A 21,369-nucleotide genomic window follows, 5' to 3' on the forward strand; every position below is an offset into this window, starting at 1 on the left:
GAGTCTCGCCTCGACTATATATTGAGTGGGTACAACCAAAGGTACCGGGTACGACTTTGTCCTTTTTTACAACATTAAGGAAGGGGACAACATCGCTGTAAAGTCCACAAGGCCCGCTCAAACACCACCAAAAAGGGAACTAAATACCGAAAATGTCTGCAAAGAAAGAAGGTGACGGTGGATGGAAGAGCTTTATCTGGAATTCTGACAAGAGGGAATTTTTAGGACGCACAGGCGGCAGTTGGTGTAAGTGTTCTCAAGATTGTTTCATCAGCGCCTTTTCTCTTGGATTAAACTAGTTTTTCTCCTTTATTATATGTTAATATTGATATGTACCAACGTTAAAGACAGGAGAAACGGCTACAGCGTGTTTCCAGACTTTGGAAAAACTCAGCACCTGTTTGATCTGACTGACTGCGTCGTGACTTTCGTTTTCAAAGGGGAAAAAACGCCTCGAGATGGCGCCTTGCTGTTATAACTAGATTATCATATTTGATTGAAGTATTCGTATAAACGAAGCTAATTGATAAATGGTGTTCTAGTGCATAGAGTGTGTCGAAAGAATCGAGTTATAGTCATGTAACGTTAATAGAAGGACTGATCAGTGAATCATACGCGTGATGAGCCACAAGGTGGTGAAATGGCATCGACGGATGAATGGAAAAAATATGAAACCAGTGCTTTACACAAAATATTTTTATATTTAATCAATTGTTTACTTAAATGTTCACGTTTAGGTCCATGCTGGGGGTGTTTGAAAAGAAACAAGGTTATTTTGAAGGTCGTTGTTATACGGATGTTATTACTGTGTAGGAAATATGTCAGTCAGCTTCATCTGAAATGGTCAGCAAGGACAATTTGCAATTTTCCAACCAATAAAACAGAAAATGTAATTTTGATCGTAGATTTGTTAAGCATCAAAATGGTTTCAAAGTTACAACCTGCAGTGATCAGTTCATTTTACTTCTATCAAATCGATTAGAAGTTATTGTGGCATGGATGGAAACAACATTTTCACAGTGAAGAGTAAAAAAAGACCCCAAAAAACAGCAAATTTCAGTCATAGATAAATGACATGAGTGTGTTTGTGCTGGTGACTATTTTCTTTCGTCAAGGTGACTCCAAGTAATTTGGCTTGTTTAGATTATGGCCTACAGTTAGTAACATTGTAATAATAATTGCTTATTTAGTAGTGATTCATCTTCCTGCCTTTGTTGTAAATATATATCAGCGGAGTTTGCCATTTTAATATAGGCATTTAAAGCTGGAGACTGTAGCTGATAGTTTTATTTTATCAGTTGTTAACATTTGTGTTTATCTCTGCCCTCCTGATGTAGGCTATGTAAGTTACATTTGCTGCACTTGCAAATGGCTGTTATTAAAAAGTTACATTATCCACTAACCACGCGTTATAATAAAATGCTTTTAATATTTAATAAGACTCAATAACTTGTTTAAAACACGTAGTTAACCAATGAAACGGGTGGAAAGATGATGAAACACAGGTTTGAGTCTGACACATGTGGGAGTCCGTCACATGTAGCTTAGCCAAGCTAGGCTTTCTCTGTGCTTGAAGTTTCATTTTAAAATGAATAGAAATGTCTGCGACACGTTTCGTAAAGTTTTCGTAAAATCGTAGACTTTAAATTAACGTGTTTATAGTTTGGTTAGACGAATTTGGCAAAGGCGAACAAACAAACCGTACGGGTTGAGAGAGTAAAGGAGATGCTAGCGGTAACTTAGAGGAAGTATTTTCACTGACGCATATTATTTCATTAGAGCCCGCATTATTCATTTAAAGAGGAGTTTTTGACTTTATTGTATCGATTTAACACCTTTCATTCTCTTTTGGCGTCGGCGATAATTGTTTATGGAAAATTGTCCATTTTTTTTCACTCAGGCTGCTGCCCGCAAAATACTGTAACTGGAGACTACATGAAAATAAAATGTATTGTTACATGATTATTGGTTTTAGTGAAGCCTTAGGGAAACCAATGAGAAGTGTGAGAGACTGAATGACATAGTTAACAGCCAATAGAGGCGTTGCGTTCACTGTTTGCATGTGATTACTCTTACTCTTCGTGAAAGTGGGTTTAATAAAGCTTAAATATCATAGTAGTTTAAAAACAGACATCCTATTATTTATACTCTCAGGGACAAGCTTCTTCCTCTGCCCACACTGAGAGTATGACATGTAAAACTATTGTTTGTGGGACCGTATTCAAACTTGAATGTGTTTCCTGTAGATTTTATAGGCGGCAAAGGTTTTAGTGCCAGGGCTGAAGGAAATGAAGTATAACCTCATCATCCTCACACACAGACAAACCGACCCTTGTGTTTGGTGGCGACTGGTTTGAAGTGGTTGTTGGGGGCCGCTTTCAATGAAGCCCACATACTACCACAGTAACTGACAGACAGGAATGTTATTCTGCAGGTCGCATTCTGCTGTTGCGTCACACGGACACTGGGATTTCTGTTGTCGCAGTTACTTCAGACAGGAAAGTTTGGGTTGTTTCATGATTACTGGCAACTTTGCATAAAATGGCTGAGCTCAGAAGGCAGCTGGCTACCTCAGCCCCAAGACCCACATTTCTGAATTAAAGACACAATCAGTGTATATCAGATAAATAAATGAGAAAATAATTCTCAATTATGATTTTTTAAATAATATTTTAATTTAGCGTTTCACGAGTCACTTGTCTCAGAAGACAGCTTACTGGGGTTTTGTTTCTCTTTATTCTTAGTAGTTTAAATACTGTATAGAAGCCTGTTTCTGTTACAGAATAAAAAAAAAGTAATTGTGACTATTTTTCTTGCAATTTTGAGTTTATTCAGACTTTTTCCTCACAATTGTGAGATATAAACTCGCAATTGTGAGTAGGAAAATTATAAAGATTCAAATCATTCAATAAAGTCAAAATTGGAGATATTAACTCGTAGGGGAATCTTTTGGTACCTTATGATTCGATTCAAATCGATTCTTGAGGTCACGATTCAATTAAAAACCGATTCTCGATTTTGAATTAAATTTTGATTGGATATATGCATAGATTTGATTCTATTTTCCCACTAAATTAAATGTGAACCTGTTTTTCTTCCCATTTTACTCAACCCAATATTATAAAAAAAATGCCATTTAAGCTGACTGCAGTCGTGATCACACACATGACTGACAGTCTCTGTAATAAAGCAAGGCAGGACATTTTATTTTATTTTTGTTATTAAAAATAGGAACAATGAAGCAAATTACCGAAAATAGAACAAATAGGCCTACAATAAAAAATAAAAAAACAATCAAATAAACAAACAGAAACAGACGGCAACAGATTATGAGGATTATAATGAATCCACGGATCTAATATACTGTTACACATCCAATTTTCTCCTAGCTGTTTACGTTCACGCAGGACACAACAGACTGTATTTACGTGAATACTCCACAAGATGTGCATTTTGATATAATTGTGTGTGTATTTGACCATGCAAGCGCAATAAGCTGTGAAAGAAAACTGAATTTGGAAAAATTCAAAGCCCCGCTTTGAGACCTTTTTCAGGGGTTATTGTGATTAATAACACTCTAACGTAATGTGTCAATAATTTTAAGTTGTACTGCAAAGTTAAAGAAATGTCACACTTTAAAGAATCGATTTTTGAAATTTGTGAATCAATACAAATCGGTAGAAGATAGAATCATGATTAATATGTGAATCGATTTTTCGCAATTCTGTGTGGAAATTGTGCGATATAAACTTTATTTCTTGCAAATTTGAGTTTATATCTTGCGATTCGGACTTTTTTCTCAGAATTGTGAACTCACAATTGTGGGTTATAAAGTCAGCAATTCTGAGGGAAAAAAGTCAGAATTGTGAGATAGAAAACTTTCAATTGCGAGAAAAAAAGGTCAGAATTGTTAAATAAAAATTGGCAAGTAACCAAGCTTCCATAGTTTAGTCTTTGGTGCTTTGTCGCTTCAAAGCCACGATGAAATGGAAGTAGCGACAGATCTTATCTTCCGAATGTAAATCAGAGTGAAATGGATTATTGTAGTTGCTAATTAGATGAAGGCAGATCTGAATGTGAGCTTGCAGTGGATTGTGCGAAAGGGGTCCAGCATTTCACTGGAAGATTGAGTTATGGCATTTTGATTTAAAAATACATGGTCAAAACAATTTTATAAAAATGCAATGTGTGCATGGATGAGTCATTCACAGAAAAAAACTATAACATGTAAAGAAAATACTAGATGAGGTGAATTTTTATGTCATGCCAACTTTGAATGCTCATTTTATGCCTCATACATAGGGTAAAGTTAAATGCTTTTCTAAACATTTGAGTTTTGTGTTTGTGTTATATGTGCTCTAAAACATCCCATTGATTTCATGCTTTACATTTTTCTTTGCAGTCAAAATCTTCAGCTTCTACGTTATCTTCTATGGCTGCTTGGCTGGAATTTTCATTGGCACCATCCAGGCCATGCTTCTGACTCTCAGCAACTACAAGCCCACATACCAGGACAGGGTTGCACCCCCAGGTAACAAACCAGATTGGTTGATGTTGAAGATATGACATGCCCAAAAGTGTTCGGAGGTTGGGTACTATTTGTACGTAAAAGCTCTGAGAGTGAATCACCAAACTGAAGAGATACAGAATGAACTATATGTACTTTTACGCTAATAGTTGTTTTGACTGGCATGATTTGATAAGTACCATATGCGACAGTGTTGGGAGAATGTTGTTGTGTAGTTGATGATTTTGACTAACTTTTGAAAGATGGTTTTATGTCTTGTTCTACATTTTCAGTTTTGTTGTAAATCATTGTATTTTAAAGTGAAATACCAGAAGCGTTTGTTTGTCACCTGGTTGACAAGCCTTGCCGTCAAGTGCTCTTAAAAGTAATTGAGGCAACAGGGACATTCCATGTTATTATTTGTAATTGATATGGAAAAATGAAAAGAACAAACAGTTTTTGGGACATTCTCATTTACACATATAACGCTAGAAGTTAATCTTGCTTCTGTAAACCCTGTGACATTTGGGCGGCTCTAAAGGTCTGCCTGACCTCGGCGAGAATGAGTGGAGTTGGTAGGAGTGTGAGGGAGTAGAAAGGAGAGACACACTCAGAAAGCCATTTTGACCTTCACACTCCCGGCCAGAATGACGAGGCTTCCCGTTTGAGTTCTAACAGCATTGTTGTTCCTCATCCACACACTTCGCATGTCTTTGAACTGGCATGTCTTGTAGTATTTCAGTCGAGGTTGACGTTATCAGCATTTGTGAGCTTAAACATACCTTTGAATTAGTTTACAACAGGCACAAAAAAGATTGTCTTGATATTGAACTTAGGCTAAAAATGGGGAAAAGAAACAGAGGAGAGCATTGTGCAGTTTCCATAATCCCTGTTAGGTTGCCCGTTGCTCCACTGCCAGCCATTCACCACACCAGCCATGTCAGTGAATGTTTGCACAGTGCACACTCCCGCCTTGGCATTACGTTTAGATGTATTCGTGAAGGCTCTGAACATAAATGCCTCTGCCAAGAAGAGCCTTTTCCCCTTTAAGAGAGGCGGCCCTTGAACGCCAAAGTCTAAAAAGAAACAACGTGAGTAGGAATGAAGTGGAGATCACCATGGTGTGCAGCTATTTGCTGCAAAGAAGGCTGTGAAGCAAAGAAGTGACATGCTGCCTGCGTTCAAGTCCCGCCTCCCTCTTAGGGGCTAAAAGTTTCCATTGTGTGACAGTAGCACGTGAAGTTGTGGAGAGGAGGAGGGGGAAGGTTGGGAGACTTTCGCAAGCTCTAACCAGAGTCTTAAAAGTGAATTAAACAATGTCTATGTAACTCTCTCATGTGCAAATAAGCCAGAAGCTCATCTTTTACACCAGATGCAGCGCATGCATGGAAGGTCATTCATTACCAGGCTGTTGAAACAAAAATTGGCATTACAGAAAATACAAGGTTTCCGTTCGCTTGTTCTCCTCTGCTTGCTCCGCTCACGCCACGCCCCGTTGTGGCCTTACGTTCGTGGTGGAAAATTACTGCCAAGCTGGGAATCTGAATAGCAAACTTCCATGACAATGAATGGACCTGGCATTCACTGCTCTCATAGCTGGAGGGAAAATCACTCTTCTAAATGTTCACAACACCAGTTGCTTGGGCCACATTTAACCTCTCCATTTTATTTACAGGCTTATCACACTCCCCACGCCCGGAAAAAGCGGAGCTCAGCTTTTCTATGGCGGACGAAAGTAGTTACTCTGCATATGTGAAAAATATCGACGACTTACTGAAAGGCTACAATAAGGAAAATCAGACGGATGTCACCAAATTTGAAGACTGCGGAGGTACGATAAGTCTTTAAGTTATATACATCTCAATAAACCCAAGCTTTTAGTTCTATTATTAAAGGGTTAGTTCATCCAAAAAATGAAATTTATGTCATTCATTACTCATCCTCATGTCATCCCTTTGTTCATCTAAGATACTTTTGATGAAATCTGAGAGCTTTCTGACCTATTTGAACTATTGTATCACAGAAATAATGATACTATGAGGAAAAGACTGCTGTTTCATGACAACTCTCTCTGGGTCAGCGGCAGCACCAACAGAGATTTGAATGATGCGTCAGTTACGATAATGATTTTGTCAAAGGTTTAATAAACAGACGAAATGGAAGAAGATCGTGTGGGTGTTTGAATCGAGATCACAGTCTTTTAAAGATTAATCGTACAGCTCTACTGTCTTATCTCTCTCTCAATGTATGAGTAGCGCTGTGCGTCATGCGCGAGCCTCGCGAGGGCTTTTCAGTGCATTCAGTCTCACGACACTTTCACGCGTCCACTTACATTACGTCACTCAACACTCAAAGATAACGACACATTTCATCCTCTGTTGAAACGAAAGTGGCTAACTTCTGTCAACCTCATCTATAAGCAAGGGCAAAAATAAAGCAATTTAATTTGAATGAATATCGATTCTGTAATAAAAAAAATGGATTTTAAAATCGTAAAAAAAAAATATATATATAAAAAGGGTTCAGTCCAGGAAGTGACCTCCTACATCACTCTCCAGCTCTGTCAAATGATAATCATTCACAAGTCAACAGTTCACTGCTTAGGTAGACAATTGGGGCTTTCTTTGACCCATGTTGCTGTCCTGCATGCCTGTGCACTGTTGTAGTAATGCCAAGCAAATACAGTTGTATAAGTCACTAATAAGCCTTAATGCGTTTCATGTTCAGACACACCCCAACCCTATAAGGATCGTGGAGAACTGGAGAGCAGTGAGGGCATAAGGAAGGCCTGCCGCTTCAATAGAGAACTGCTGAAGGATTGCTCAGGCAAAAATGACAAATCATACGGCTTCAGCGAAGGCAAGCCTTGCCTCATCGTTAAACTCAATAGAATTGTGTTCTTCAGGCCACGGGTGAGATATTTAATATAAGCAGGATGTAGAAGATTGTCGTTCAAGATTATCTTGTCTATATTATTGCCATATATATAGGTCAATTGCTTTTTTAGCCTGAGGCAACATTTACCTTAATATTGGGATTGCCATATACTAAACTTGCCAATGTCTTTCTCCTCAGATTCCAGCTTCGAATGAAAGTATCCCTGAGGCAGCCCGCCCTAACTTTCAGAACAATCTGATCCCAATCCACTGCTCAAGCAAGGTAACGAAATACTTAAAACACATCTTGGTAAAATAGCGTTCTTGTGTAGAGATGCACAATATATTGGTAACATATTGGTTAATGTCTGATTTTAGAGATTTTCTTTTTATTATTGTGCATGCATTATGTGCCAGAAATGCATTATCAGCATTATCATCCCTACTCTTTTGCCAGTCAAGTGTTAAAGGGATAGTTCACCCAAAAATGAAAATTCTGTCATCATTTACTCACCTTCAAGTTGTTCCAAACCTGTATGAATTTCTGTCTTCAGCTGAACCAAAAAGAAGACATTTTGAAGAATGTCGGTAACCAAACAGTTGACGGGCCCCATTGACTTCCATAGTATTTTTCCCCCATACTATGGAAGTCAATGGGCCCCAACAAATGTTTGGTTACCCATATTCTTCAAAATATTTATTTTATTTAAATTCAGGTTTGGAGGGTGAATAAATGATGACAGAATTTTCATTTTTGGGGAAACTATCCCTTTAAGCCCCATGACACCAAGGCAACTATAATGAGAACTATAAAGTTTAGATAATCACTCTAATTCTGTGAGAAAAGGGAAGTCCACACTACAACTATAACGATAATGACTTAGAAGAACAACATCGTTGGAATCGCTTTTAAAAAGATTTTTTCAAGCTGATGAATGATAAAAACATCGACAGCCAATCAGAATCCAGTACATTTAAAGCAGCAGACGACATAACTGTGCACGCTTATAATAATCCGTTGGTGTGGAGGCTACTATAGTTATGGTCCTTGGCGTGAACAGGCCTTTATCAAAGAAATATACTCAGTGATGTTAAACTCAATGTGTCATAGTGCTCCAGTGAATGATCTAACACGAGTAATGCTTGTCAACAGAGAGAAGAGGAAGCGGATAAGCTCGGACCGGTCGAATACTTCGGGCTGGGTACTGGTTTCCCCCTCCAGTATTATCCTTACTACGGCAAGCTGCTACAGCCCCATTACCTCCAGCCTCTGGTGGCCATCAAGTTCCAAAACATCACGAAGAATATGGACATGCGCATAGAGTGTAAAGTATACGGACAGAACATCGATTACAGCGAGAAGGACCGTTCTCAGGGACGTTTTGACATCAAAATCACCATCAAGTCATGACCTTAGCTATGAAAATAGCACTTTTATTCTGCCCATTTCAAAACACATTAATTTAGATGAATAAACAAAGACGAGTACAAATTCAATTGGAAAAAGCAACAACAACAACTAGTCTTGAACAAACTTTCACAACATACGGGACCTACACTTAATCTGTACGCTTTACACTAGCTTTCTCTGCATGTCTAGGGTTAGAATGTAAATTACAGGAAGAGTAGCAATAGCAAAGTATTTATTCTACTGTAAATGAGAATATTCCGTGAGCCATGGGACGTTCATTTATTACTGTAAATTATAATTCCACTACTGATGTAGCGAGCAGTGTTTCTGTCCCCTGAGTATTTCTGCCTAGTGTGGTCTCTTTATATTTTATGGAGTGTGCAGTGCAGTAGTCGCATACAATGGTCCTTTCCAAGCCATGTTGTAATTTCTGTTGTCTTATGTGAGAAAGACTTAGCGGTCCAAGGTGTGTGTATGTGTGTGTGTTTGTTTGTGTGTATGAGAGAGAGGTTGAGTGTGAATGTGCGTATTCGTCTACTTAAAAACTGAAAATACTGGCATGGTACGCTCTGAACTCCCCAGGTCTCTGTGTGTGTGTGTGTGTAAGTGACTGCACTCCGTTCAAACCTTTTTTTTTTTTTCCTTTTTCTTTGCATCTTTTGTTTTTCATTGATTGTGGGGAATGTTTTTACATCACCTTTTCACTTTTTATTTGATCTTCTTGCAATTTGGGAAATTGGGGCTAATGAAAATTCTGTGTAAGGCTTTTATTTTTCTTTACTATTAAGTGTAGAACTGTGTGTCTAGTGTGGAGGACTGAAGTGGCCAGTGGTCACCATGGCAACTCAGTGCTTTTAAATTTTTTTTTTCTGGAGACATCACATGCTGTGGTGTTAATTTCTAATGAATGTTTTTGCCATTTTCATGGTGGAAGAATTTTATATTTATGCAGTTGTACAATTTTTTTTCAGAAGGAGAGAGTGTAATGTATGAATCCAAATACCAAAGTCACTGGTCAAAGGTTAGAAACCTGTCAGATGCAAAGCAGTACCCCATGTAATAGGATATTTTGTTTGTGTTTAAAGTTCTTAAAAGTCATTGTTGGACATCAGAACACTTGTCAAGAGTTGCATTTGCTCTTGTAATGTTATTTAAATCTGGGTAAGACCTAAGAAGAAATAAATGGACAGACAACTGAGGTGTTGTTAAAGTGGTCTTTATTTAAATAACAGCCGGACGGACATCTCTCACAGTTGCTTCACCCATCTAAAATCTTAAAGAAATACTGGACCTGCAAAAACAGAAATTCCCACAATTCAGTCCAATATTCCTCCAAAACACAATAGTTATCCCAAATATCACACTATGTGCCCTACACTCTTAAAAATAAAGGAGGTTTTCACAGAAATGCCATATAACCATTTGTGGTTCCCCAAAGAACCTTTCAGTGAATTGTTCTTAAAAGTGCCAAAGAACCTTTTTCCACTCTAAAGAAGCTTTTGTAGAATGGAAAGGTTCCATAGATGTTAAAGGCTCTTCGTGGAACCCTGATAAAAACTCACCTGCCCTGAAGACATTGATTATCTGGTTCAGGTGTGTTTGATTAGGCTTGGAGCTAAACTCTGCAGGACAGTGGACCGACGTTGCCCATCCCTGATCTAGTCTATGAATTTTATAAGGTTATTTTGTCATCCAACATTGGAGTCTGAAAGCCCCACTGCTACGTAATAAAAATAATTCAACAGGCATAGAAGAGTGGATAAGTACATGAATTTGCACACACCTAAAAAATTACGAAGCCCATCATAATAGATAAACCTGATTTAATCCGTGATGCACTTTTAGCACTTCATCAGGCCTCGGCATCAGCTCGCCAGCTTGTTTTACTTTCAAACAATTGACTTTCCCTTGAATTGTGCCTGTTACGGCAGCCGGCGTCTGTGCTGGGCCTCTGTGAGGCCTGAGCTCTTGGAATGTCATGGGTGAGTCGGTCAGCAGGCAAATGATTAACAAGGGGCCATTTGTGCTGGGAGGCTGGACAGATCAGGAGTTGTGCACAACAATGACGTCCACCGGGCCAAACCCACTCCCTGGCATAACAAAGCCTTTTTTTTCCCCCTTCTACCAAACCGACTCTATCCGCCTGCATCCCTTCCTGTGAGACACGCTGGGCTGTAGGTCTGCCTCTGCCCACTGCGGACAGTCATGAGACCTGGATGCCATTTTGTTCTGGGCTTCATTAGCATTTGTGGGATCCGAATATTTTTGAAGGCAAACAAACATCCTCAAAGCGAGTAAAACGAGGCCGAAGACAAAACGTGACTGTCTCTTGCACAACATTGAGTTTGAATGGGATTTGCATGAGCTCACCTCCAGAATCCCATCCTCTGGTAGGTCTGTGCAGTGAATGCCATTCTGCACTTTGTTTTTGCCGTAGAGCGCTCGTAAAGCGGCGGGCCGAAGGTGGCGTGCAATTTCCTGTATGGAAACAAAACATAACGTGACAACAGCTCTGTGATGGGTTAGTTTGTAAGAGCAATGGAGCACATGCTTTGAAACAGTGTTTCCTTTGGATAAAAGAACAGGTGATGATGCATGTGTTGTGATGGTCACTCATGCCCAACGCTGCTGCGAGATCACATAACATCACATTCTATCCAGGGCATTAGGTTACTCGCATGTGCTTGTTCATGTCACTCAAACAGATTACTGCAACATCAGTAAACTTCCTAAATAGTTCTATGTCAGAGTCACTTCAGAGGCACACAAACCTTAACTTTCAACTTAAACTTGATTGGACATTTTTAGGCTAGCATTAAAATTATCGATATATTGGTACCATTCTGGATATATAATTGTTTACCCATATCCATATATATTAAATTATATCCTATAATTGTTCAGACTATTTTTACATTTAGATTGTCTTTATCCTTTACATTTAGATTATCTTTGCCGTCATCTAACGCTCAAAGTCGGTATGAAATCAAAACAATTCTTGTTTTTATGGAATATTGCAGTAATTATTATAATAATTTATCCGTGCACATCTTTATTTTTTAAATTCATGTATGCGACATCTATTCTCTTCTATGATGACGTGTTTACTGGCATGAGGGAGGGATCAACCTGTCACTCATATGACATCACAGCAATGATCCAATTCCCGATGGACAAAATCAAGTCCCGCCTTGAATTTTTTTCTTGTTTGAGAAGCCTTTTAACTCGGATATACGTAGAAAAATGAAACAAAAGCACGCACATCAATCTCAAAAGGGTGCTCGACTAAAAAACATCAAGTAAAAATTAAAGTAAAGTCGGCAACACCTAAGCTCCAAAATTATCAAAAATATTTATTGTAAAGACAACTATCGCATAGCGGTAACGTTTCGAGCACGCAGGCTCTTCATCAGACTCGGATATACGTCACAATAGGAAAGAAAAGACTATCGCAGCAACCGTTCAATGCCGACTCTAAACTTCAATAATTTAATAACACTGTTAAATGTAATCTTTAGCAAATCTCAAAATGAATATCCATTTTTGTACTGTACATTATAACGCTGTGATGACTAACTTCACTTGTAGCTTGTAATTAATTTTAGTGTTTTATTTTTTATTTATATAGACAAAGTACTATATTCTTTGGTTATTTAACAGTTATCACTGTCAGAAATTATTTTGCTAAATTGTAACCTTATTAACCACTAAAATGTGCATATTAGTTCATTAGAATAGTATTATAATGTGCTATGTACACGTAATATGTTCTACTATAAACCTTTTAGGTGTAAATAAGTTATAACTTTTGCAAAAAAAAGTTGGTTCAAAGAGTGAGCCATAATATAAAAATAATTATGTGTTTATCTGTATTGGACAGAATTTAAATACCAGTGCAATCCAGAATAGTGACATTATTTGTGTGAAACCCAACCAGCTTTTATTTTCTCTGGTCAAGCTCATCTCAACCTGACATTAACACCAGTCTGGCAGAGAACAGGCTGCTCAGCATTCTAGGCATGCTGTCATTTAGCAAAAAAACTAACAAAACAAAAACAGCCAAAAGGTACCAGAGGAATACAAGAGATACAAAAGTCCCACATAAAGACCAACAAAATGGGACTGATTGAGTGCAACAGTATAAGCGATTTTAACAATATATGATCACCTTTACAAATGTTAAACAAATACTCCTCCCCTGCCATTACAGCGTGACAGAAGTTCAAGGGGTCTTGGCTGAGTTTACTTTGAGTTTATATTTCAATGCCCTTTCAGCCGAATGTTGGACTAATACCAGGTCTTGACTTCAATTCGCGCTCACATGTGCTTCTCATTCAGAGCTCAGCTGGCCAACTGGCTAAGGCTAAAATGGAACGTGATGAAATGAAATATTCCTGAGGACACAAGCCCCGGCGGCTCTACTGTCCTCTGCTAATCTCTACCAGTAGGAAATCTAACTCCCAATCTCTGCCCATGGGGGATGGGTTATCTAAATGTAAATAAATTGGGTTTCCTTAGCCACACCCATCTTATCACCTCCATTTTGAAGTCTGGATTTCCATTTCAGTGGCCTGGAACCTGTTGAAGACCACACAGTTTAAACAAAGAGCGACCACACATTGTTATGAGAGAAAGTCTCAGGCAAAATGAGTGTTTTGGTTCAAACAAAGACAGCGCTGTAACATATGATTTCCTTTCTTAAGCATATTTAGAGATTCTTGCTGGGTTAGTTATTATCCTTATCTTGTTGACATTGAAAAAGCACATGAAGGCAATCCTTTCTTTAGCTTTATCTAGATATGATGTCAGCTTTGTGATTCATTTAAAACAAGTTTGGGGTCGGTATGAAAACGTCTGAAGTGAGAAATATTAATAAAACAGCCCCCTGCCAACCTTGAAATAATTTTTTAAGTACCATCAGTGGGACGGGACACGTGGTTTGGGACACAGAGTTTGGGACGGGACGGGACGGGACGTAAAAACTAAAAACAAACAAAACAAAAAACAGTAAAAAAGCAGTACAGTAAAAAAAAAAAAAAAAACCCGTACCAACAGTAATTGTTTTCTATTTTAATATATTTTAAATTGTAATTTATTCCTGTGATGGCAAAGCGGAATTTTTAGCAACCATTACTCCAGTCTTCAGTGTCACATTTATTTGAAACAGACATCTTTAGTAACATTGCAAATGAGACACATTGATTTAATGAATAAAAATATGAATTTCTTTCACACAAAAAAACATCCTACCAATCCCAAAATTCGAATGGTATTGTAGGTTTCATCAACATAATCAGCTGATTTACTTTGTTTTAAATAGACAAATTATTGTTTTAGTCTGACTGGAATTGGACTTATTCATTGGACTTAACACACATAGATATGCTCACAGAGAGGCTCATTTTGAGTGCTGAGACAATTCCTGGCAAAAGCTGTCTCACTATAATTGCGTTAGTTACCCATTAGTGACCTGCAGCCGCTGAGCTTAATGTCACTGTAATGAGTCCTGCCAAGCCCAAACACTGATGGTTCTACACAAACTCCAGGCTAGGATTAGGAACAAACAAGCTAAGCGAGTTCATTTCGCCTCTCACTGCCTCTTTGTCTCATGGAACTCCTTTGGGAAAATTGCTTTAATCAGCACGTTTGTAATGTATGACTGAGATATCCATGTTGGTGATATCCATTTCTAACGGCCGCTGTTTGACGTCAGCATTCATAGTGTGCGTGTGTTCTCATTCTAAAAAGAGCCGCTGCCAGACACACTGCATATACAAACTAAACCTCCCACACCCACTACACAGAACATAAAGAGAATGTCAATAGAGAGGACACACTGACGTAACACTACAGTCTATGTAGACCGAGGCGAAAAAATCGTTACCTCACAAACCCTCCTCTCGCTGTTCACTGATAAAATGGGGCCTGTATTCAGAGAGACCTCTCAGTCTTAGAGTCAAGTGACATGACTTAACGTCTGAGTATATGGATATCTGACTCTTAGTGCCATTTAAAAGTATTTGGCAATCATCAAAAATTATTGAAAACTAAAATAACGGTAATTTAGAGGGACAAATTCACACTAGATGGGTAAACTAGACTTAATTGGTCAAATGGGTGAAAGACAATCTGGGTGTACAGCTTGTGTTAGAAGAGTGTACTGTTCCAGACTTAAACTCCTCACATTTAACCCCGTATGTGCCTGCTGTTTAGAACGGCAGTTTAGAATGAATGTGTTTTACTGTATTTATTAATTAAATAAATGCAGCCTTGGTTAGCATAAAAGGCTTCTTTCAAAAACATTAAACATCACACCAGCCCCATACTTTTTAATAATTTATGAATTTGTTTTGTTTCCTGTGTACGTCAATGAGCTCTTACCTGTAAAAACAGCCATGTTTAATAAATGAGGCTCATTCTTCACACTCCCTCCATCAAGGTCTCTCACTTCATAGCTATCAAAAGTCAATGTGCTAATCTGCCTGGTGTATGTTAATTAACAAGCAACAGTTTCAAGCCACTTTTATTTATGAGGACCTTTTGTAATCCCAAACAAACCAAAATGGGGCTTTCTAGACAAATCACCAACACATATAAATATCAAACCAATCCCTATTTCTATACAGTAATTAAACCAATTTAAAAGACCAAAAATCATGTAAAATAGCATAAAAGTTTATTTGGTTTCTGAGATATCAAGTTTTGGTTCAAGTTTGTAAGGCAACCACAAGATCCCGTCTTTTTCTCTTACTTGATCATTTTGTCTAGCAAATGTTCAGATATACAGTAAATGCACGTAAGTAGGTACACTTCTCACTGAGTGGCATGAAACGCTGTGGAAATGTTCGGCTTGTGCACATTCAAATAGCCTTGGAGCAAAAAAATTTACTAAAAACCTTTAGTCCCACGAGTGATGTAAGACCTTGAGAATTAGTGACATCACAATTGTGCTTTCACCATTGTCCCCTCAAAGAAAACACTTCACCACAGGTGGTGGCAAGGGAATTGTCCATGTAATTAGCATACTTGAAGTCATTTGAATAAGAAGGCAAACGGCGATGCACAAAGTAACCATTCATCTAAAGGTGAGGCCACATTTAGCATTTCTTGGGCGAAATCCTGTCATTTAAATAAGGATCCATGCAAGTGAGAATTTCATGTGTCAGCGAAATATTTCCCAACGCCAATTTTGCAACAGGTTCAAGTTAGTCACTCGAATTCGCCGCATTGACCAACAGAAAGCTGCTTGGGTTGAAAGTGGCCTAATGAAGGATTGTTAGCTGCAACACGTTGGTATTTGGAATTGGTTTTAAATAATTTAAGCCACGGGTGAATAAAGGCTTTTTTTAGATTTCTTAACCCCGAGTGCCTTGGCTTTAAATGTTTGTTTTCTTTTCATGGGTTGAAAGTGACCTTTGTGTGAGCTGTGCTTCATACATCGCGACACTATTGACAATAGATCTTTTTGCCCACAATTTTTTTTTTTTACATTTTGCTGATGTGAATGCACCTTAAGGCATGACAACAAAGGCTACAGTGTTAAGCTAGAGTGAATGTAGGACAAAAGGTTTGTGTGGTGATATATAGCCTAAACACTTTTTTTTTTTTTGTCATTTATGATCAAAAACAAACCAAAGCAGACTCTTAATGTTAGGAAAACAGAGGGAGACCAGCACTAATTTGATGCCAGATGATGGGCAGATTGTCCGAGGCAGTTCCAGATCAGTCCCGGTCACATGGCTCACTCACTCCCTGTTCCTGGTGCCACTCTGATGTAAGCGGGGCCTTAATTAAGCAGCAATCGATGCTGTGGGGACGACACTGGAGCCTCCTAAGAGAGCACCGCCATGGTAACTACAGGTCTCCATGGCCCTGACTTTATGCCCACATACTTACAGCACTGACACATGCAAGCACTTATCACTATTCGAGATCACTATTAAACCCTGACTGAGTAATCTCGGTTGTGGATGAACAATTTGCTATAAAACAGGCCATGGGCAGATTTTTTTTTAAAAATGCAACTGCTCTCACTAGAAACACTATACCCTTTTTTAAACAGGCTTTTGCACAAACATAAGAGAACCATCTATAGCACATTCTGTTATTTGTACTTGAGTGCTTCATGCCAAATACCCTAATCCAGGAAAAACCTCATTGTTACTAATTGCCTTTGCTCTTTATTTGCAGGCTATAACATGTTGGTCTGTCATATTTCTCACGGACAGATCTAACAGGGCTGTACAGAAGACACGTGAGACAACAGTGTCAATTGTGCTTTGTTTCTTTGTGTAGCAGGCGAGAACTTGACTGACACAGAGCCATACTAGAACAAGAACACTAGATTAGCAACATCCTAATAAAACTGAGCGCAGGGCACTCAAAAATAATTCACAAACTTGACCTTACACTGTAGAGCTGTATTAAAGACATAATTCTACCTCCACAAACCATTGTGTTTACTTTTGATACATTTGGAGGACATGGATACACAAAATGCTCTTGTGTAAAGTAGGCAAACACTGTGTCCAAACATCTAATACATCTTATCTCCATTGTCTGTGAAAAATCAGGCACAGCTACATTCCGACTGTATAGGTTTACCGTGTTACAAGTTACCTTCATTTCCAAGTGGAGGTTCAGTTACGGTATTTTGGAACCTGGAGCTGAAAGCCAGTCAGTCATTGACAGGCATTCAGTTGAACTTTGTCAGTTGATACGATCTGTCGGCACAATACATTATTCATGAACTCCAACACCATATGAGACTTAAGCACAACTAAGAGAACAGGATCTTGGTGCGTTCTCACACCGAGAACAAATGGCTAATTTCTTCTGTACAATCATGGACCAAAGTCAGCCTTGGAGCTTATTAAGTTCAAACAGACTCATACAGAATGTAAATGAATGCAGAAAGGCAGACAATAACAGCAGGTATTAACACAGAAACTGGAGAATTAATTATTTTGTGAGCTTGGTCTGTTTTAGCAACACAGCAGAATACAACTTCACACATTTGGAAACAACCTTGAACAAGGAAGTTTTGTCTAGAAATACATTGTTTCCTTCTGTACACAGACACTTGAGTCAGAGAATCTGGTTACACTGAACAATACTGTCAAAACAAGGAATGAGAAAGTTAAAATCTCCCAACAATTGACTTGAGTTGACATCTTAAAGCCAACAGGATCCGCCATGATGAATTTTTCACTTCCTTCACATGTATCTCCTTGCTCTTTTACACTTCTGTCAACATGATAAAGAGACCTGTAATATAAAGGTACTGGAAAGGAGCAGTGTTCCACAGCTGACATCATTCCTGAATACAGCACTTCTACACAACAAATAGGTCAGAAGACCAGAAGTGTTCAGAAACCACATTCTTAAATAAATATTGGTTAAAAAAAGACTGTCCTAAAATGAGATGCGACAAGGGAAATGTCCAAAGTTGGGACATTAAAGTCTGATTTATGACCAATGTAAAATCCCATTGGGTGCATTGTTAAGGTAGTAGAACTTGCAGTAATCTGCAGAGAAGCTCCACAACATTCTCAAAAACGTTCAATGCTCATAAATTCATTTGGATTGCTTGGAGAGATGATGTCTCGCTATAATAGGTTTACAATTACAACATTACAATATTTATTGTCTTATGTCGACAACCAATAAATGGCCCAAATACATAAAAAATTTAAAACTAAAATGCTTTTCAAGTCATTTTAATTGCTACAAGTGAATTTAGGCATAAATCATAATGTACAATAATAAAAAAGATATTCATTTTGAGACTTGCCAAAGATTACATTAACAGTGTTATTAAATTATTAGTGTTTTTAAAGATCAACTTTAAGTAAACGTTAGATGACAGCAAACATATGCTAACTGTAGGGAAATGAACAATTAAATATTCAATATCAACTGATGCCGATAATTAAAAAAAAAAAATCCATTGGCCAATAGCTGATATGGTACTGAAATACTGTGCATTCCTACTATTTATTTTAGTTTTGGTTGTTTTATTTAGTTTTAATACATTTTTTTAGTAGCAGTATAAATTTGTAATATCGGCCAAAACATAAAAAAAAAAAAACCTGGGAATGCACTGATATTAAAATTATGACCACAACCAATAAACTGATAATTGTTTTAAAAGGACAAAACAACAAGGTCTGGCTGATCTCATGTCTTCTTTACAGGGGCTGATGCTACACTAGGACACAAAGTGGTCCAAAATTTGCTATATTCAGCCAAATGAAGCATGTGTCCTCAGGTTAATTTTCAATGTTGCTGACATAATGTTAGACACATGTTCTATTCTTGTTTCCCACCATACAATGGACCATGCTGTGGTACTGCTCCCTTATAAATAAACTTTACAAGGCAACTCTCATGGTCCTTCTCATTTCACTACCATTTGGTAAGGCATTACACGACTCTAAAGTGTGTTCGGCAGTGGGAAAAGCTTAGAGGTGTGGAGGTTACCAGAAAAGAAGAGTGGTTAATGAAGCATGTTGAATCTAGACTGACTAATCACATCATCAAACACTGACCCTTTCCCCCTAAAATCGATCATACGGATCTCCAAACTCTGCAACAGAACATGACATTAAAGCTGACTTGCGCTCGGAAAACTTTATGATGCTCTCATAAAACTTTACACATTCCAACCCGAATTAATGTAATCTTTGTGTTTGCACAGGATTTTGAAAATTTCGGCTGAAATGAAAGAAAAACACGCCTGCCTTCAGACTCAAACAGCGATGAAGAGTATTATCCTCTCTTTATGAACTACAACTAATCCTTCACAAACAATGCTGAAAATATTTCTCCCCTTCTTTTGTTCACACAATCCTGGAGTCTCAAAGTGTTAATGGTTTATCCTTATATCCGCCTCAATTTGGTCTTTCAGCATTTCGGTCCAGCAATGTAATCTTAAGGATTGCTGTATCCAAGGACAGGGGTTCCAAAACTTTTCCATTCCAAGACCCACCTAGACAAGTAGAATCTATCTTAAGATCCACTAAAATATGTGGGATGGGGAGGGGTGTCAGTAGTACTGTAAGCTTAATCTTAATCAAACATTTAATCGAGCCTTTAAAAATAATTATTTTATTTTATAGTACAACCGTAAAATTTCAATACTAATATTTACATTTTAATTTCTTCATTTACAAACATTAAAGAGTATATGAAATATTTCCACAAAAATTGAAACACGTTCGCTCCGAGTGTTTTAAAACTCATTGCGGTGTTCAGTGCAGTAGCAGTAGTAGTATTTGAGTTTATTGCCATATCACCATCAACGGCTATTGCATGGCAGATACATATTAAACATTTAACAACATAATATCATAAGTACATGTTAAGGGCAGAGAACGCTCTCACGCTCGTTCCGTGTGTACATGAGGTAGCGAAATGCACAGGAGGGAATGCAAACACGATCATGTCTCTGAAAGACAACAGCGCCGAGTTGAACAGACCACAGAGATGAACGAACAGACTTGAGACAGCCTTTCATGACATTGAATATTTTGGTGTAATGTGTTGGGCTGAACAAATATGGGCAGAACTCTTTACTGCCCTAGTACTTAAAAAGCCTTTTAAAAGTATACATGTGAATTAAACGTGGCACAATGGCCTTCATCGTCACAGTACGCTAATGCATATCTAGTGCAAGGGATTTCATCACTATGCTGACTGAGGACTGTTGGGACACTCCAGGCACAGGATGGTTCTGTCGGGAGAGACAGAGTCATTTACACCTCAATGACACGTCTGTACCATTTGCTTCACAGGACATATGCTTTCAACTACATACTGTTTATTTACTAGTGTGTTCTAATATGTAACTATGTCATGCTTGGTCTCATCTGACAGCTTATAACCTGAAATGAATGCTGGTGAAATTAATAGAGATATTAAAGTATCCTAATGTACAATCTAGGTACTATTGCTTAAACATACATTGAGGAGAATATGTTAATGTTCTTCTCCCCCTCTTGATCACCACCCATTTGCCTCATCTTTTGGTTTCCTGTCGGTCGGTTTTGGTGTTGGTATTCCACTCATGTTTAACAATGCTTTGCTCAGGGTATACAAAGGAAAAGTAACTGTTGATCTGGCAGAAAGGCTTTAACCCCGCCACTCCCACACACCGGTGTGCGGGAGTATGAAATACTCATAGTTCAAATAGTATGAAATAGTTTCATACTACAAGAAAGGCTTTTACGGCCTCTTCTGCACAACAGTGCATTATTTGTTACAAATAGGTTTTCTATACAGTATGTTGTTCCATTCTACTGTCTGTATATTTAAACATGTATCTTAATAAATAACTTTGCTTGCTTTAAAGGCTTTGAGAATCTTTCCTTTTATCACTGATTATGTTGAAAGCTAAAGTGATTATAACTTTTGTTCAGGTTAAATCCTTAGAAATCAGTTCTAAGTAAGACCTTTACCTTTAAAGAATAAGAGGTTAAAGAATAATGGAGTCAGATTAATTATATTGGAGTCAGATAAATATTTGAATTATACATGTCATCCTTCAACTGCCTTTTGTTCCGATTATTGGTTCA

At 38.0% G+C, this 21,369-nt stretch overlaps 2 protein-coding genes across 3 annotated transcripts in view; one reads left to right on the forward strand and one right to left on the reverse strand.

The window, feature by feature from the left end:
* On the forward strand, positions 1–9,992 carry atp1b1a (ATPase Na+/K+ transporting subunit beta 1a). The gene is made up of 6 exons (XM_084426754.1): positions 1–246; positions 4,403–4,531; positions 6,183–6,338; positions 7,235–7,419; positions 7,583–7,666; positions 8,537–9,992. Exons 1-6 carry the CDS (start codon positions 153–155, stop codon positions 8,792–8,794), a joined length of 906 nt encoding a protein of 301 aa, XP_084282880.1. The 5' UTR covers positions 1–152; the 3' UTR covers positions 8,795–9,992.
* A 2-nt stretch (positions 9,993–9,994) lies between these two features.
* Positions 9,995–21,369, reverse strand: part of nme7 (NME/NM23 family member 7) — a 35,464-nt gene continuing 24,089 nt past the window's right edge. For both annotated transcript variants that reach the window (XM_084426749.1, XM_084426750.1), the window contains exons 11-12: positions 11,165–11,272; positions 9,995–10,085 (exon numbers count right to left, since the gene is read on the reverse strand). In XM_084426749.1, coding sequence (XP_084282875.1) covers positions 10,053–10,085; positions 11,165–11,272 — 141 coding nt within the window. In that variant the 3' untranslated portion in view covers positions 9,995–10,052. The remainder of the gene's footprint in view (positions 10,086–11,164; positions 11,273–21,369) is intronic.

Source organism: Rutilus rutilus (assembly GCF_951802725.1).
Source record: "Rutilus rutilus genome assembly, chromosome: 12".
NCBI lineage: Eukaryota > Metazoa > Chordata > Actinopteri > Cypriniformes > Leuciscidae > Rutilus > Rutilus rutilus.

Coding starts and splice junctions, on each gene's coding strand:
- atp1b1a (XM_084426754.1), top strand. CDS start 153: ATGTCTGCAAAGAAAGAAGGTGACGGTGGATGGAAGAGCTTTATCTGG. Junction 4,532..6,182: donor GGACAGGGTTGCACCCCCAG/GTAACAAACCAG, acceptor TTTTATTTACAG/GCTTATCACACTCCCCACGC. Junction 7,667..8,536: donor CAATCCACTGCTCAAGCAAG/GTAACGAAATAC, acceptor GCTTGTCAACAG/AGAGAAGAGGAAGCGGATAA.